The sequence below is a fragment of the Calonectris borealis genome, chromosome 1 (genome assembly GCF_964195595.1).
Source record: "Calonectris borealis chromosome 1, bCalBor7.hap1.2, whole genome shotgun sequence".
Taxonomy (NCBI): Eukaryota; Metazoa; Chordata; class Aves; order Procellariiformes; family Procellariidae; genus Calonectris; species Calonectris borealis.
Window position 1 is genome coordinate 10,895,936 of NC_134312.1, and position 19,870 is coordinate 10,915,805.

At 35.5% G+C, this 19,870-nt stretch overlaps 1 protein-coding gene across 2 annotated transcripts in view; it reads left to right on the forward strand.

The window, feature by feature from the left end:
• Positions 1 to 19,870, forward strand: part of PCLO (piccolo presynaptic cytomatrix protein) — a 378,538-nt gene that overhangs the window by 315,425 nt on the left and 43,243 nt on the right. For both annotated transcript variants that reach the window (XM_075144408.1, XM_075144419.1), the window contains exons 21-23: positions 293 to 475; positions 12,173 to 12,314; positions 15,932 to 15,999. In XM_075144408.1, the coding sequence (XP_075000509.1) occupies positions 293 to 475; positions 12,173 to 12,314; positions 15,932 to 15,999 (393 nt within the window). The remainder of the gene's footprint in view (positions 1 to 292; positions 476 to 12,172; positions 12,315 to 15,931; positions 16,000 to 19,870) is intronic.

Here is a 19,870-nt window from a genome sequence, read left to right on the forward strand (position 1 = left end):
CTGACTGTGGAATCATTATGTTTGTCTTCAGGATTTGTTGATATGCCATAAATTTACCATGGTATAATGCAAAAACTGGGGGAAAATTATTTCCCTTGTCTTCACCATCATTAATAAAGAAACAGCCAGTTTTAATACTCTTTAATGCTGTGCATGTGGTGTCTCTTCGGTGTTTGAAAACACTACTTATTTAAATACAGAAAAAAACACTTCTGTTTGCATGAATAACATTTAAGCTGGTTCCATCTGAGGATACATACTCTGGGTTTCCATTTCACCCACACTGCCACAGCAGCATATAAAAGCGGTCAGTCTAATCATGCCAGGAAGCAGCACAGACACAGCATAGCAGGAGTCCTCCCTATTCAAAGAACTCAGTCTGACAATCTGCCTCCACCAGCCAATGACAACAAAGACCAAAGCCAACTAGCCCTCAGGAAAGTGATGTCTGATGGACCAGTCAAGCCTGAAGGAGGTGAGCAGAAAGACATGGTTAAGAAGCCAACCACATCCCAAATCCTTCTTGCCATGTCTAGTAATTCATTGCGATATTTAATTATTTATTTTACCCCTCCATTAAGTGCCGTAAATGTTAACATGAATCAAGAAGTCTGCTTGATTTTTCCACATCAGCGCATAAATCCATGATGAAAAACTGTGCTAAGAAACATTGCAAAACAACAAACCTGTGCACTTCCATTCCACTGGAGGACTTAGGCTTCTGTTGAAAAATGGTATAGCTTTGCTTATATTGTTGCCTAATAAAAAGCATGCATCCAAGTTGGTCTGCTTAAGCGTGATTGAACATTTCTTGTACTGCGACAAAAACCTAATTGTACGTTTTTGTTTCTGAAATTCTAATTGGGATATTAACAATTTCTTTTTCCTCTCCCAACATAGTTGTTATGTCAAAAGTCATTAGCATAAATAATTTTTCAAACCGCCAGTGGAAAGGAAAAGAGTTTTGATCCATGTACAGCTCAATCTCTTGATAACTTTCCTATCAGCCTCTTAAAAATTATTTTCTACCTGTAGGCACCTGTACATCAAACCTAAATACCACTTATCATCAATCTATCCCCTCATCACAAATAAAGAGCCAGAATCTCAATTGGTTCAAATTGGCATTGCTCTTCTGACTTCTGGAGCATTTTGCTTATTTCCATGGAATCTGAGGGATTATCCCAATAGACTTACAGACTGGACTCCCCAGGTCTTCTCTTGTGCTGTAGTCCCTTCCCAAGCTCTCATGATTCATTGAAGGTTTTTCTGTCAACACCATTGCACGCTGTGGACAATACAGTCTGGCTGAGAAGGTTGTAGGAGAGAAAGAGGGAATGATACTTCAAACAATGTACCCTAAAGGCAACAAGTCATTAAGAAAACTAGCATGATGTTAAAACAGCTAATTAACAGGGGCAAATTTAACAAATAATTTTAAACATTGCATTTAGAAATAACAAGTTGTTTCTTAAGAGACCCTTAAGAACTCTTCCATATATCTACACACCTCTGTGCAGCCACCCACCCACATATTGTCTTACTCTGCAGCTCAGCTGCAGACACTCAGTTCAGGCAGAGGCCAGAGGATATCATGGTATTAGTTCAGGAATCATGACTGAAAGGCCCATCCTATTCCTGGGATGTATACCACAGAAATCTAACTCTGGAAGGAATGTCCTATGAGGAGTAAACGTTGGGTTTGTCTAGTTTGGAGAAAAGGAGGCTGAGGGGTGACCTCATTGCTCTCTACAGCTTCCGGAGGAGGGGAAGTGGAGAGGGAGGTGCCGATATCGTCTTCCTGGTATGAAGCGATAGGACATATGGGAATGGTTCAAAGCTGCATCAGGGGAGGTTTAGGCTGGACATTAGGAAGCATTTCTTTACCGAGAGGGTGGTCAGACACTGGAACAGGCTTCCTAGAGAGGTGGTCGATGTCCCAAGCCTGTCATTTAAAAGGCATTTGGACAATGCCCTTAATAACATGCTTTGACTTGGTCAGCCCTGAATTGGTCAGGTTGATCGTTGTAGGTCCCTTCCAACTGAAATATTCTATTCTATTCTATTCTATTCTATTCTATTCTATTCTATTCTATTCTATGCTATGCTATGCTATGCTATGCTATGCTATGCTATTCTATTCTATTCTAAATAACTCTTATGATCTTTTGAAGTGTCATATCTGTACAGATTTATCATAAATACTTGTAGTCCTGTGATGCCTTTTGGCATAGACAAGCAATGCTAAAACCTTTTGCTTGTGATATGAGGTTGAATCAGGGTTCGCATACAGTTTTATGATAAGGAAATAGCTAGGCTGTTGGCTTCAGTACGCTTGCCACTGAACTGTTATGCTAGCTTCTTTACTTTTAAAATTGCAAAAAGGATATGTATCGATAAGCATTTGGCTCAGCAATATTAGAAGCATCATAGAGAGTTATGGGCTTAAGAGCCCACATTAATATCATTAATATATGTGAGGTTAGAGTTACTATGAAGAGACACGGTACTTTTGTCTTTTTACTTCTGACAAATATACACAATGCATCATCACCTACAAAAAGTTTACAAATCTGGTTTCAGATCTGTGAGAAGTTTTGGCTTCTTCTTATTGTACCAAAACTAGATTGTCCTAATTTATTCATATAAGGTGGGCCAATAGTTACCATTTTGAGGTTAATGGATCTCATGCATTTCAGCAGGAACAAAAAGCAAGATTAGCTAATTGCAGTTTTGTGGAGTATGTAAATAAAACGAGAAGAAACTATGACCTTGAATAGAAAAAGCACCAAAGATACTCAAAACAGCTTTCAATTTATGGAGATCTTTGTGTGAGGAAGAGGAGATGAAGGAAGGAGAGGTTTCCCCTATAGTTCAAAAATTCTAAAAGTTAAGACTGTTGTGAACAATGAATATTAGGACAACATCAGTTTGCAAGTCCATTCCCACAGGGATGCTGCATGGTTGTGGTACCCACCCCCATTACAGCCTACTTTATTGGCACCTGGAAGAGAACCCATTATGAACTGGTTTTATGGACCGAAACAGTCATCTTGGCAAGTTAGTAATTTTTTGTCACTAAATCTCAAAGCCCTTTATTAAAGAAGCCATTACAGATAATCCATGACATTATTGTTATTTTTTACCACAGTTATTTCTCTGTGAATTTATCAGAGAACAGCACCTTTTAAAATAACTGTTTGGTTTTTTTAAGCCCAAGCACACGGGGTGGTAGTAAACTAGCAAGATTTCCACAAGGATGATGGGAAAAATTCTGTTCTGTGAGTGATCATCAGTCCTTCTCTACCTAAGAGAACCCTCAGAAAGAATTTTCTCCTTTAACCTGGTCTCTCAATAGCTTCTTTTTTTTTCTTGAATTCAATTGGCACTTGAAAAAACAGAACAAAACAAGAACCCTCAGTCATTCTTAGAATGCCCCAGAGAAATCTTTTTCTACTTCTGACTCCTAGGACCTTTTCTATTGGATGTACTTTGTCAGTTATTAATTGCATATCTGATGAGAAGTAAAAAGGAAATCATAAATAAAACCAGCACCCATGGTATACTTATTATATTTTGTGAATGCAAAGGACTTGCATCAGTTTAAGTTTATTGGACTGAACTATTTCTGTATTCATTTTAAACAGTAAAAAATGTGTTTTAATCAATCTGTTTTAAAATTAAGGCGAAGCTACACCAGAAAACATTGGTCTTTGTTCAGCACCGTTGTAAAATCCAATATTCAACTACAGCATTTAATTAAAAATAAACCCTGAAGTATAATTTCCTTGTTGCCTGTGAGAGATAAGAGTATGATCTGCAAAGAAATCAATTGCATAATACACATTCCCATCACACCCCTCAGAGACAAAAAATAAAATTTCAGGGCCAACCCTTTGAAGGTAGAAGTTGCAAGGGATCCAAGCCAGAGGGAGAGAGCAGTGCCTACGTTTGAGTTAATTTGATTTCGCTTTTGTGAAAAATCTGAATCATTGCCAATTACACATTCACATAAAATTAAGCACATTCCTTTCAACATAAATCTATGTATTAAGGTTTATCCACCACATGAGAGAGTTTTAGAGATAGTACAAATCAGTCCACCTCCTTTTAAATCAGTAATTTATCCTACAGAAGGATCTTTCCATTATATGGAATTTACTTGGTAGGTCACTTACATTTTAAATATAATAAATTATTTTAGAGTTCTTCAGATACTTGAACACTTAGAGATGCTTGATGATAATTACCAGTTCTGTGGATATATGTATATAAAACAGTAGGTGTATCTGCAATATAGTTATTTACTGATTTTACATAAAAGGCCTTTTCAAAGCCAGTTCATAGTTTTAAAAGAATGAACTACATGCTTTAGTTTTAATAACTTCCAGTAAAGTGAATAAGCAAGACAAGGAACAGCAAAATTTCCCTTCAGCATCTGTGTGAAGTAGAAAGGCACACCAACTCTGCCTCACTAGAATAGAAAGTGTAGTTTCCAGTGAAATAAGCAGTTCAGAGCACAAAAGAAAAAAGATAGTGTTCACCATATAGTCAGCATCTATCTACATAACTGGTCATTTTTTAAAGTACACAGTTTTATAGGGAGCTGTGGTCTCTACATGGGTGTTTAACATACCTGCTTAATGGGTAAAATTCAATGGACTTGTCCTTATTTGCAGAGGAAGAGGTGCCAGTTTTGGCCCAAAATGTACTATGATTGTACAATGAAAAAACAGCTCCTTTATTATATCAGAATATTGAATGGTCAAAAAAAACCCCAACATATTATGACCAAAGAAAAGAATTTCTAGAAAATTATTTTGATTCTTCCTAGGATCTTTGGAGAAGAGTAAATTAATATTTAAATAGCTAAGTAAGTGATTTTAAGCCTGAACATCATTGTAGTCCTATGCATTTTTCTATCCTTTCGAATAGACTCTCAGGAGAGAGAAGCTACAAGTCAATACACTGTTGCTTGAACATCATATGATGATGGATGCCATATGCACCTTCTCTTTTTTTTGCCACATATTAAAAAAACAATCAAACAAGCAAACAACCTGCCAGAAGAAAAGCACTGCTATATTCTTGACCTGAATTAGTTAATAAATGTTAAAAATCTAGAGAAAATACCATGTGTTTCAGTTAAAAGTCCGAACATACCTGTTAAATTACTATTTAAAGTAATACAAACAATATATTTCTACAGCAATTTCTGTCTATTTTTCCTATTTTTTTTACTCAATAACAGAAAGGGTTTTTTCAACCCCAACCTCTGGGAATTTAACATTACAACATTTTCTGAAAACCTCCAAATCTAATGCATGTACTCAGCACCTATTTATTTCTCCTATCTCATAGAGAACATTTCATCTTTTACATTATAAATTTTCCATCGTGACACAAAAGTTTTTCTGTGATATCCTAAGGGGAATCTACTTTCCAAATCGTCGTGTGTCAAGTGATTTTACTGTTCAGAGGAAGGTCTACTATCAGAGCTAATACTGTTAGCTAGAATATCTAGAGTAGACAGACTGTGCATCAGCATTTTCACAATTGTACCCAAATGCGCCTGTCAATTTATACCTCTCAAACACCTCTGGTTTAGAACACTTTAGTTCAAAAGGCAGCATACCTGCTTTTAACTCCCTTGGTCCAACAACTTTGACAAAAGTTCACTTAAGTGTCAGCATAACAGGTTAAAGCTACACAGAAATGTGCTATGATGTGTGTACCAAGATATTGCTAGCACTGTAAAACCCATGATACAGGTCTGAGCCAGCACTGTGTAATTTCTAGCCACTTAGCTGTAAGAAATTAAAATTGACAGGAATTTTCCTTATCACTAGGTTCTATTTACTGGCATTAGCAACAATGTGGAGTGAAATTGATTCCTAGGTTCTATAAATCTTTTGGATTGGATATGATTGTGGATTTAAATACCTGCTTATTTGGGGTCCCTTTAGGTCTGTATCCATTTTCACACTTTTAATAGGCAATGCCATGTTTTAATTTCCTACAATAATTTAGGATATTTTCTTCACACTTTAAATAATTTACTGCCCAAAGCTGTTTTATGCCTAGCTTCACTAGTCACTTAATTTCCAAGTTAAACGGGCCTTCATATTGCTACAAATAACCCATTTCCAAGAACCATTATCAAAACAATAACAGTTTGTCCCCACACTCTGCAGACAGCAATAATCTGAGGCTGTCTTTTGAGTTTTGTTTCAGTCTAATAGCTGGCACATTTTGCTTTGACTATTCCCGCTATTTACTCCTCTGCCATTTTAAGCTGACATGTAATTTCAGGAAATTGCTTAGATTCTTCATTTGATAACTCTTATTTCAAAAGTCTATTAGATGGTAGCCTAACCCTACAGAGTACACAAAAGAAAATTATTTCATCAGAATTGCTTTGCTGGGTAAAGAAATGCCATCACCACAGTTTAAGATGCGTGCTGTTCTGCCATCACTCCTTTCAAAAAGTAAATTGCTCTGTAAAGAGTTGTGTGGAAGTTTCACAAAATATCACTGCTCAGTGTGCGGTCAAAGCCGTGTCTAATACACAAATGTGGCTGAAGTGGGTGAGACCATGGTCTAAAGTGCTGTTCAGTATGAGGAAGAGTGAGGAAAAGAAACTGTCAGAGCTGACCTGAGGTATATACCTTTGATCACTAGTTATTTACTTATCCCCATTCTGTCGCCAGTTCACAAAAGATGCAACTAGCAGTCCCAACGACAAGGTTTTACACTGCAGAACCTTACGGAGCAAGCCTGAGCAGCACCTGCTTTTAGTGCTAGCAAACCCTTCATAAAAACAGGTAAACAGGCACCTGGGGGGCAGTTCGAGGTTGAAGCACTTGAAACACAAGGTGACTGAGAGTGAAGAGTAGACAAGCTTCTGCCAGAAGACGCTGTGTGTGACATGCCAAGTCCGTTGGTCATCAGATAAGTATCCAAAGCAAATTGGTGATTTCATCTGCTCCCATGGGCTTGCATCTCTTTGAGAGGACTCAGCATGATGCTATCAGCCCTTTTTTGTTACCCACAAGATTGCCAGTTTTAAAGAACAATTTTTTTTCAAGCAATTAGGTGCAAAGTCTCAAAATTTAATCCTGAATGCATATTCATTTTCCCTCCTCCTGTTTGGTTTACAAATAGAACTGTCTTTCCCAATGTGTTTTGAGAGTTTTATTTCTGCTTCTAGACAGATACCTGAAAAGGGGAACATGCACAATTTAATCCCTGGGAGAAAGTTTTGTTTGAGTCTGTTCTTCGTTTATCCACAGGAACGACAGAACAGCATAGTCCCATTTTTCAAGTTTAAGTCTTTTTTTTTTAAAAAAAATTCATTCACTATAGAAGAATGGCTGGAGTGGCTGACAGTGCTGAATTGTTTCCATTTTGCTTCTGACTGATTCGACAGTTCATGGCTATAGGTCTTGTGTGAATTATCTACCTCCCTTATGTTAGGTTTTTAAAAAACATCTTCTCTGTTGTAAAAACAAACTTTTCTGAGAGATTAACTGAATCATATAGCTTCCATTCATTCCTTTCTTATTGATTTTAATATGATATCTTCTTTATAATAAGGCATGATTTACATGTTTTTCTTGGTTATAAAAGCTGATTCTCCAGCTGGGTCCATAAGCAAAAGCATAAGCAAAACCATATTTTTACCATAGATGCATTCAACTAACATTGTGCTAAGAGTAATAATTAAAACAATTTAAAAAAAAAAAAAATTTAAAAAATGGAGCTAAAAGGTGAGGTCAGTGCTATCCTCAATTTTCTTGAATCAGCAATTCTTTTCCAAGAAGGCATAAGGGTATATGTGGACAAATATCATTCTCTCAAAGGAAAATTATTTTCTTTTTTTTTCCCCTGTAAAAAATACAGAGTACAAAAGGTATCTGGCTAACCATTATCTTTTTTTCTTTTTTCTTGGAAAACCCCAATCCTACACCAGGGATAACATTATGATTCACTTTCTTAGAATCTGAAAGAATTCCTGTAAGCAGTCGAGAACTCTTCCAACTCATTTATGTATTATTCACTAGAATGGTTTAACTGAAGCTTTTGCTCATGCCAGCCTGTACAACAGACGGTAAAACAGTGTCACTCAGAGGCAACATTAACACCACATTGCTAGCTACTAAATATGACATGTCTACCCACCAACACACCTTCAAAGTAGAGAACATTTCATCTCATAGGGGAACTACCAGCTACAACAGGATTAGCAGATGAAAATTAAATCAAAGCTACAACAATAGCTTTGTATAATAGGAAATCCTGTGCACTATTTCAGAGGAAGCAGCTCATATTAGAGTTTTAAACTTTCATTTCATATTTCTATTCTTCATAGTCCAATGGCTGGACAGCCCAGACACCACTGAAGTTACAATCCTTAAGAAACATCTGATAAACTGCATAAACAGTTTATGGAGAAGGGGCTGGAAGGGGGAAAGGATATCTCCTCTCTCCCAGTAAGAGGCCAAATGATGATGCTGGGTAATGATCTTCAGTTAAGCTTAGTGTCTTCCATCTGCTGAGGCCTGAAGAGTCTTTTCTTTCTGCTAAAAATGGAATTATTTCAGCATGATATGTAATTGGCAGCAAACCTTGCATATGAGGAGTTTCTTCCTAAGAGTTTCTAAAAGTTTTCTAAGCTTTCTAAGAGTTTTTAATGGTTTGGGGTATTTTTTCCTAAAAATCAGGAACTTGAAAAAACAATGGGCAAGGAAGTAATGAAACATAGCTCTTCCATACTCTGGATACAAATGATGGCACTTGCCTTTGCCCAAGCTCCTATTCAAATACATGTTGTACATTTAGGCGAAGCAAGACTACACCTTGTGGTATCAGGCACATCTGTGATACCAGAAGAGAATATCCAATCTCTGGACCTCAAAAAATGAGCGAATCCATACAAAACTATACAACTCTCTACAGATGAAGGCACCTCCCACCAGATCTTGGATGTCAAAACCTGAGAACTTAGGCATTTTCTAGCATAGGCAGCTGTAAACAGAAGCTCTGTAACTCAGAAATGAACCTGCCCTAATCTCACTTTAGTTACGTGTCCTTTATGTGGATAGGAACCCAACTGGCCAAGCAAGGTGGCAATTGCTCTGACACTTATAGGGCTTCGCAGACCTTACATAGCCTAGTAAGACTAGAGGAGTACCACAGTGAACTCAGCCTTTCTTGTTAAATTTCCTAAGACAACATTCAAAGAGAAAGGGCAAGACTGCAAATGAATGTACAAACTAGTCCCTTGCACATGAGAGCAGGGAAGAAGTTCTAGAATACAAATCTAACTATGGTTATTCTAACTCTCAGACAAAATATTGCCTGGCAGCAGGCATCGCCACATCTTCAGAACTAGGAAATTTCCTGTATAACCAGCAGCAGAAGCTTAGAGATCTAGAATTATCTGTAAAATTATAGATACATAGAAAATGTGGGTGTCTTATAAGTTATGGAGGAGTTATCTGTATCCAGATTCTTCATTTGTCAGAAAACCACTGTAAATCTATTTGTGGATTTCATCTCTTGTTGCAAACTGACGCTGTAGTTCATTACTTTCATAGATCAGATAGGGAAAAAAAAAGAATAACACTGAACTTTAGAAATTTCAAAATCCAGTCATGAATCTAAACTTGGACCCATCATAACCATTCACCAAGAGATCTTATGGGAAAAAACATCAATATAGAAAAAGATGTAAATTAGTGAAAACAACAGAGAAACTAAAAATACAACATACTGAATGTATCATCAGGATACAGCTGTTTGAAAAGTAATGACTATGTTTTGATTATAAATAGATGTAGCAAAACTTCTAAGCCACTTATAAAGGCTTAATTCAAGCTTTTCTGGCTTGAAGTAAATTCCAGGTTCTTACTGGTTATGGAAATCCACCAGTAAAGATATAAGAAATTACTTCAGGCACTAGCTTTTATAGGAAAGTCAATAAAAATAAGAGCCCAGATATGAACTACCCTTTCAGCCACATATGTTATGGTGGAGATGCATGCTACACTAAGCAAATTCATGCCTAAGGGAAGAACTAAAGACACTTTTTTGTGCTGGCACAATACTGTCTTGTCTTCCATGGGTTTTGCAGATGTGTGGCTTTCCCGACTGTCCTCACCTATGAGGCGTTTGACATGCCATGGCAAAAAAAAAAACCCAATCCAAACCAACCCAAAAAACCCCTCAGAATCCCAAATAACAAACATCAGAAGTCATAAGGTCACACAAACGCTATGAGAACAGAGGTTATGGATTAATTTGGGACCAGCATGAGATAGCCCCAATATAGGCCGTTGAATACAGGGCAGATGGCAATAACGTGCATTAAAGGAGAGCTTGACCTCTCTTCTCTGAAATCTCGCTCTTGCCCGACATTTCCAAACAGCAGTTTCCTGACATGTCACCGTAGTCACAGGAATTCACTCACAGTACCACAAACTGAAAGTGATAGAGCAACCGCTGCTCACAGCTGCATGAGCAGGGCACACTGCTGTGTGGAAGAAAACATAGGTGGCTTTCTTTGCAGATGAGATACTGAGAGGATGTTAATAACACTATGATTTTACAGTTTATTAATTTGTATTAACGTCCAAGAAGATAGTCTATCATCAGTGTATAAAATCATGAAATAGAGCTAAAGAATATTTTTATCTGAAAATAATTTAGACTGACAGATTCCTTCTGTGGCTGTAGGCATTAGTGAAACAGAGGAGGCTAATAGAGTTTAAAAAAAAAAAAGTTATGTGACAGCTTGGTTTAGCAGTGAAGAATCACTTTGCAGAGTAAGAGTTCTGTCTTAACTCACAGTTTGGCCCAACGATTGATGATATGTGAATTGCTTCATTCCTCTCTTCTAGATTCAATTATTAATCTGTTTTTGCATTATGTTTGAGGAGTCACACTCAGCTTCCTGGTCCCACATCAAGCAGCATGCAGCAGTCTTCATCAAAAATATTATTCATTCAGTCAAACATAAATAATATTGGTTGCCAGTTTAAGGCAAGACACCGCTGTGGCTCTGGCTTTTATTTGAAGTAATTTCCATTTAGATATTTGACTAATTTCTTGTTTAAAGAAGAATGTCTTTTAACTGCTTACATTAGCGTTTCACAGTTCACCAAATAGCATAAAACTTCATTAAGTCTTCACAGAAAAATAACTTTACAAAAAAGTATTTTTTATCTTTGGTACATATGCTCAATCAGTTGGAATAGATGAAACATGACCCTAGTAGACGTAGCAGAGGACATTTAACAAAAAAATTCCAAAAATCTGTATTAATATTCCCAGATAATTATGTTATTCAATATGAGAATAGCTACTCTACTGTTCCTGTATTAATTATTATGTGTAATGTCACCGTGTCTTTTTTTGTTTATATTTCTCAACTTGCTAAAGGCTGGGTACCACAAGATTTGTTCATGTAGTACAATAATATCCAAAACACAAAATAAGGCATCTGAAGTAAAAATAACATATGCTGGTGTACATTTTCTACACCAAATGGTCTTAACCTAGATTAGGGCATCTCCCATCAAAACACGTGCATTAAAATTCTAGGCATGTAGTAAAAGAGATCCCGATGGGTAGAAGCAGTTGAGAAATACAATGCAGTAGCTGTGTTACGTCTGAAGAGGGGTGGAGGTCTGCATACAGCTTCTGTGACTATAGATGGTGTACCTATATTTCCTTTCAGCTTCCTCTCCTTCTCAAAATCACCAAATGCAAAGAATGTTTCATGAGGAATATGAGGAAGACCCACTGGGTCTTTCATTTCTACAAGATGACCATATGAAATGTTTCAGATGAATAGCTGGTTTTCTGTAGCTTTAATCAGAAAAGCAGTGTTAATCAATCTAACCCATTCTTTTTTTCCTTCAGGCTGTTGATTTGAACTATTAACATGACCGGAGAAAAAATATGGTGGTATACTATTTGGTTTAGAACACCTTATTCTATGTGAAAATAAACATCATCTGCAAAAGATGATAATGCAATACTGGAATGTAAAGTAAAAACGTGAAAGTGTTTGCAGCATGTGATTTTGATAAATTACATTTTTTCTTAATGTGGATTGTAGTGATGTCTTACAAGTTTTTTGGTAACCCACTGTTCCTGCTCTGTACAGCAAGGTCTACTAATCACCGACCTGCAGAAAGTTCTGTCTCCACTGGCTCGTCAGCCAGTAGTTTTGGCAGTGGATACAGCATGGATAGCGAAGGCAGCAGCAGTGCCACAGGAGAGAATAATCTATTTCCCATCCCAAGAATGTAAGATTTTTCCTTTAATATACTGTATCCTCTGTGCACTGACTATGTATGCCCTTTCACTTGCCAGTCATTTTCTTAAGTAGTTTGCTCTGTAGACTTGAGTTACTCAATAGAATAACAGCAAAAGAAGGAGAATTTTTCAGAGCTTGTATTTTCATTCTGCTTTGTTGAACACTGAATTATTAATAACCAACCAAACCTCTGGCTCAACCTCATGAATTAATTGCTGTCACACAGGAGAGGTGCAAGTCTCAGCCTTTGATGCAAGTGTGTAGAGGTGGGCTTGGGTTAGGTTTTAAAAGTACAACTTTCATAGGCCTGAGAATGCTTAGTTTAAGTTTTCAAATTGACTTCCTTCTAGAAATAGGTGTTACTAGTGCAACCGAAATTCAGATTCTGGATATAAACCATCTTTCTCAAAGTTTTTAAGAGTTTGAGTAGAATTTGTCAGTTCTTGGTTGGAAAAATATTTTTGGGAGGGAGTCCCTGTAGGAATTATCAAGCTACTATCAGTGCAATGATCTTAGCCATTTTACCTGGTTAACTACTCCACAGAGAAAAGTTTTGCCAGGATTTTTTTTCCCTCAACTTTGGCAGCATGCACTTTCATTTAGCAATTTCATTTATATTCCTTTACAGAAAAAAGTAATTTCTCCTGATCAACTTAGTATTTCTGACCTGAATTTTTTTATAGAATTACTCTTCTCAAAATATTAGTTGGTGGTCATTGCTCATTCAGTGTCTGCAATAGTTGTTCCATGTTTTTCTCTGGGACACAAGTTTTTGCTTTTTCCCTGCAGTCTTGAATTATTAGTCACAAGAGTTTGATATAATCTTCCTAAAAAAGCTTGAATGAAGAAAAAATTCATTCTCTAGAACTGTGACATTTCTAAGCATTCATGATTTTCTAAAATAAAGCCCAATGGTATTTGTCTACAGCTTATTAGTGGCTAAAAGGAAAAAAGACACAAATCTAATATTTCAGTCTTATTTTCAGAATCTGGGAGGACAATGTGAGCTCAGGTTGTGGGGTGCAAGTCATTTAATCTTCATGGAACTTTTTGCTCATGCTGTTCTAGGTTAAAATGAGTTGTACTTCCCAGTAGCAAAAAGAAGATTTTTAATTGGATTTGACAATCTCAAAAGAAAATTATTTTGCCATCATTCCTAATGAGAAAAGCAAAGATGCATAAAATCTTTGTGCACAGAAACACAAGATGGAGCTCTCAATAGAAGTTTTTAGTTCACATATGCTAAATTTGAGTGCAAATAGTATCACTTACTGTGTATTATCTTGCAATGTGACAGTAACTACAGTTACTTGGTATTTGGCTGACAGATTCACCAGCCTATTAAACCTGACATCAGCTGCACTTCTACTGAAAAACAGGAAGAAGTCTCCACGGCTTCAGCTTGTCTCTTATAGTAATTTATTCCCATGAATTTTACTTAATCAAATAAAATATATCCATCCCTCTTATTTTCTGTTAAGGGCTAGAGTATCTTTTTTTATTTTGGCATTTTTATTTTGGCATTAAAGTAAATTTTTTATATGCTGATATTAGACAGAGACTTTGAAAGTTACGCAGGATATTTACATAGACAAAAAATGCTTTCTTTTTCATAGAATCATAGAATAGTTTGGCTTGGAAGGTCATCTAGTCCAACCCCCCTGCCATGGGCAGAGACATCTTCAACTAGATCATGTTAGTCTCAAGGGCTTTACATGACAATGTAATGAAAATGAATGACAAAATTACTGTTTACCATCAGAGACCTTTGGGAACATCCCTAGGGAGAATGTTTTAAAATAGATAACTCTTTCCATATTGAATTCTGGATACAAATTCTTATATATCTGAATATATGTATCATTGAAATTCTAGTCAACATTTGCATTCACACTGGCTTGATAATGACTTCAGGGACTCTAACCTTGCACACTAATTCAGTATATCCATAAGACCACAGCTCACAATTTGGATATGAAGCGTTAAGTTAGCTAAATAATTTTAAATGTCTTGGCATATAAAAACATTTTTGGTTATAAGCTCCCTGTTTAGATTAAGTTTCTGATCTATCAATAGAAAAAATGTTGGATAGGCCGAGTTTTAAACTCTTTAATCTAGTTCAAATGCTTTTAACCATAGGAACATTTAGTCATGAAACAAAATAAAAGAATTAAATAGTGACACCATGGGAATTGTTTGATGAGGTAACTAATTACAATACTTGCCAATATTAAATATTGTTATAACTATCAAGGGAAATTAATCATTATATACAGTTATACACAGCTGAATACATCTTGTAAAGTCTTTCTATTTGGGAGATATTTTTTTAGAAGACTCTTATTATCCAGTTATAATACCTCTGAAAGTTACTCATTATATCAACTTTCATAATGACCAGATTCTCTATGCCTTTGTATTCTGTAACTCTCTATACCAATACAACATCTGTAAAATTATATTGATTTTCAATGCAAAGGTGAAAAGCAACTGAACAATGTGTAAGGAATCTAACCCTAGGGACAAATAATTCTTGTATCATATTTGTAATACGTTTTACAAAGCATTACCTCACAGAAGAAGAGAAGAATAACATTCAGTTAAAACTGAATTTAAAATTACTTTAAAAACTGACATTTTATACTAATTTTTTAGTTCATTGTGAACTTGGACAGCTTCTGTTGCTGCTGTGAAACATGAAGCTGGCTCATTGGTAGCAAAGAACACTGCCGACCCTTTAACCCCACAGGAGTCACATGCATCTGAAGATAATGCCTTATATTCTCTATCACAGCTTTTGAGAGTCTTAAGAGAGAAAGACAAATAGAAGCACAAACATCTCATAGTAGCAGATATGTTTTTGAGAGTGATTGTAATCATGCCTTAGAGCTTGCAACAAGTCCATTTAAAGATAGCTTACATTTTACCTAACTTTCATTGCCTAAAAATAGACATCTAGATTGTAATCCACGTTCTTTCTACATCCAGTGGAGAAAGATAGGGACTTCCAGAACATGATGTATTCCATTCACCTTACTTTATGATTAATGTAAGTCTCAGAACTGAATTGTTTCTTATGTTAAACCAAACCTGTAATGTAAAATCAATCATTAAAAGAAGATAATTACCATAAATATGCCTTACCTGTGAAGTAACAGTATTGTAGACCAAATATCAATTTTGTGACTCCTTGTTTTATATCTCACTGTTCACCATAACAGGATAAAGTGAGGAGAGGAGCTATGCAGACTGATTGCAGAACCCCAGGCTGATGCGGGGCAGGTAGCAGACAGTGCCTGATGGCCCCATTCTATAAGAATGTACAGGCTTAGCAAGATGCAATTGCAGTTGCCCCCAAAAGAGAAAAATATAATATTCTTAAGTCATCTGTCCAAATAGCACCAGAAAAAAACTACTGTCCACTTTATTTTCTTGAAATTAAATATACATATATTTATGCACACACACACTTTTTTTGTTTTTTAGAAATACCTGTGATGTTTCTCTTCTTGTATAGAACCAAACCTCACTGGTTTGGGTGTATCACTTTCTTAAATCTCATCTCTTTATCATCTTATTGACAACTACCACCGTATTTTTTAACAGAGGGAAGATGAGCCAGAATGGACAAGAACCAGTAAAGCAGTCAGGAGCAGGATTAACCGATGCAGAAGGTAAAAAGAAATACAAACAGCACTACAGTGGTATCCCATGTTTATAGAACCGATACGTTTATTTCTTTTACTTGTTATGCTATGAAAGATTAGCCTATGCTATCTTTGTATTATAGATTAAGATCCTGACTTTCATTTACTCTAAGGGCCCTTTACATATAGCACCAATGTAATGAATCTTCAGTTTAAATGAGAACAGTGTCTTACCTGTTTATTTAAAGTAATTAAATAGTTAGATTGCAATGAATAATATCTGTCTTTCAATGATCATTGCTTTTCATAGTATTGGCATAAAAAATATGAAGTATGGAGCTGACTCAATACCGATTAAATCAGAAGAAAATATCCAGTGGCTGTCAGGCTCTATTTTTATAACATTTCAGAATATTTATTTCATAAAGCAATTATTAATTTTGGTGTCTACATAAAACATTAAGTTTAAATAAAAATATAGCTGAACATCAAGCTTGACTGATGCACTTAGACTGCAGTGAATCTGTTATCTAATTGGGAAATCCTGAGTGAATTTTTTCGGTATGAATGTGGTGCTGCCAAAGAAGGAGACATTGTAATACTGGAGCTGGAATGAGCCTGACAGAATGGCTTTCAAAGTTTCATGAGCAATGTGATTATCTCTTTCATGTGTAATGACGGACAACTGCATGAAAATTAAGCGAGTGTTTTGTATGGAAGGATATGTTAGGAAAATTCCATTTCCCTTTACATATAAGATATTTTCTTTCAAGTGTATGTTTCTGTTGACCTCAAATATAAAACTTAATTATCATGACCTTCATTTTATTATTAAAATAATACTTTTATCATGTTAATGCATTTCAATGCAGCTTTGGGTTTTAATTAATTCATAAATTGAAATCCATATGTACAATTGAAGTTAACTTCATGTTAAGTTCAGCCTTAAAAAATCAATATTTTTCAGGTTTCTGCAATCTGTATATATGGGGAAATAATTGCTGTTGCTATATTTGAGGTAAAAGCAGTCTAATGTTCCACAGATTTGAAGACATCAAATTAGAATTTGAAGGTAGAACAGTAAAACTGTCTTCTCCAAAGCAAGAATCCTTAACTGTGTACATACATTCTACTAAATCTTTCAGTACATAGTACTCATCATACAAAAATCCAAATTCAGCTGCTTGTCAAACTTCAATTTGTTCAATGGTATTTTTAAGTATTTGAAAAACAAACTATTTTTTAAAAGAGAAATGGTGGGATGAAAATGGGAAATCAGGAATTTTCCATTTTTACTTTGTCATGATGTGTTTTATACAGAATGATAATTGTAAACAAATAGCTTTTCATCATTTTGTTCATCATAAATTGCCCCTTATGTAAGGTTTTGGATCATAAATTTCAAAACCTACAAATACAAAAAGTTTTAATTTAATGTTTGTTTCATTCAAAAAAACCCCAAAGAAACAAACCCAACCAAAAAAACACCTTTTGAAACATTCTAAAAGATGTGTATATAGCATTTGGTCACTAAAACTACTTTTCCAGCCAAAGGCATGTTTCTGCTCATCTTCAAAATCTGCAAATAACTCAAGAGCTGCAATTCCCTAATTTTCACTTATGTTACAATTCACCTCTCCTAATTTGAGAACTCTAAGAGTTACAACTCCAAGTCTCATAAAATGAGTGGTTCTTACCAAGTGTTGTATCTTCCCATTGAGAGAAGCTGGGGCAGCCAGCCTAGCTTTTAGTGTCTGATTTCTAGATGACTAAGATTGGACAGATCAATCTCAAATGATAAATTAAACTAAAAACCGGAAAACAGTTCAAGAGCATTTCAGTTTCAGCATGTAAATATAATTATCTTGCGGGGAAATAGTTCAGAATTTACAGGAACTCAAGATTAACTGAGAATTACTTCAGTATTATAGAATTATTGTGGTATTCTTTTCATAGATAAACAAAAGTGAATGAAAATCTTAAAGTCTTAAAGATCAAATGATATCTTTTCTGTAGTGCACTTGTCTGTGTTGTGGACCAGATGAGTTCTGCAATTAACTGGAAGAAAATATTCATTCCCATTTTTATTAATTTGTAGAGAGCTCCCATAGCTGGCATTTCTATTCTCATTTCCAAATAAGGATTTAGTGTTATACTTAAAACCTTTTAATACTAGTACTATTTTCACACTTTCAAATATTCTTAATGGATAACTTCTGTGAAAAGTAGCCTGTGGATTGCTCTGTTTAAAACTGTGCAGAATAAATTCAACTGCTTAAACATGCGGATCTACTGCTACTTGAAATGTTTTAGTCATCCAAGTCATTCACACAGGCCTGGCAAATATGGCAGGGGACTTACAGGAATAAGATCTTTAAGACCAGTAGCTGAAAGCAAAGCAAGGTAGGACTCAAATGGCAATGAAAACTGGTTTCTAGGCAGTTGAATCAAAACTGTAGCAACAGGGTTCGGATTCAGCTCACACAGGGTATGACACCAAAATTTAGGCATGTACATAAGTGGAATCACCAGGGGAAAATATGCTCCTTTTGTAATTGTTCACCCACTTGAGAAATGTGCTAATGTTTTGTTGGGAATAGTTTTTGTGCTATTACATTGTATCAGTTAAATTATAAGTAAATATTGGAAAACAATACTATTTACTTTGCTGACACAACCAAATGGTCAATATAAATAACTGTGAGTATTGCTATGATAATCTTTGTTTCTCTGAAAATATAATCTTGTCATATTCTGTATTTTCATACTACTTAATAATATAAAATAATTCAGAGTTTTGTTCTTGGACACTGTGTTACAGTTATTTTTATGATATGCATTGTTGCATGCTATCTTACACTGGACATTCTGCCCTGAGCGGATGAAATACTTAATCTTCTTAAACTTCAGTAAATCTTATGATACATATTGTGATCTTCATTGAGTTATGCAAACCAATTTCTCTAATCGTTTCAGAAAGTGCAATATCTTTTGTTTAAAGATTTCTTATGACATGCTATGGAATATTACAGACATTACAAACAAAAAAACCAATTGCGTTCCATGTAAGGACTGAAACTAACAATTAAAAGCACATGATTAATATCTTGATTCAGTCGTAGATCATGATTGGTCTATTTGCCCTATGAAACTGCTCAGCCAATAGATCCCAGATGGTATTTTCCACCTACCAACTATTTATCCAATTAAGAAATATATGGGGAAAATTATTTTGGTATATTTCAAAAGTGTGAATTTACTAGGTCATCCCAAACTGCCATTATTTCTGGTGGAACAGAGATATATAGAGATAAATAACATTTTAAATGAAATAGTTTACTATAAAGAAATTTTAGATCTTCTCATTTTGAAGATGCTATCTACATGCAAAATATCATTCCTCTAGGATTACAGACATTGAGGTTCATCTCAAACAAAGACACTTTTAGGAAAGATGAACAGGTCGGTAAGCATGGCCTGGCTTCATTCATTCAGTATTTTTTTGAGTGAGTGAGTACTCTTAGTACTTCTGTCATCCTCTATGCTTGGCCTCGTTGTCAGGATTTTCGGTCAGAAAAATGTAAACTTTGTATAGGAACAGAGTGGCTCCTACCCACATCTTCCAAGAGAGTGTTTTTTTTACTTTTTTAAAAAAAAAATCCCATCCAGTCCATGTCCTGAATAATAAAAAACTTCTCTACACATGGCTCAGAGGCTCACTTTCTGACATTTCCAGTGGTCCTTTGAGCATCATCCTCTGAGCGCAGTATAATGAAGTCCTGTAAGTAAGAAACTCTCTCCCTGTATAAATGACTGAACCTGGACAGAAAATCGCAGAATATTCTAGAAAAGCCTCTGTAGATTTATTTCCACACCCGAGCAGAAAGAATAGATTTGT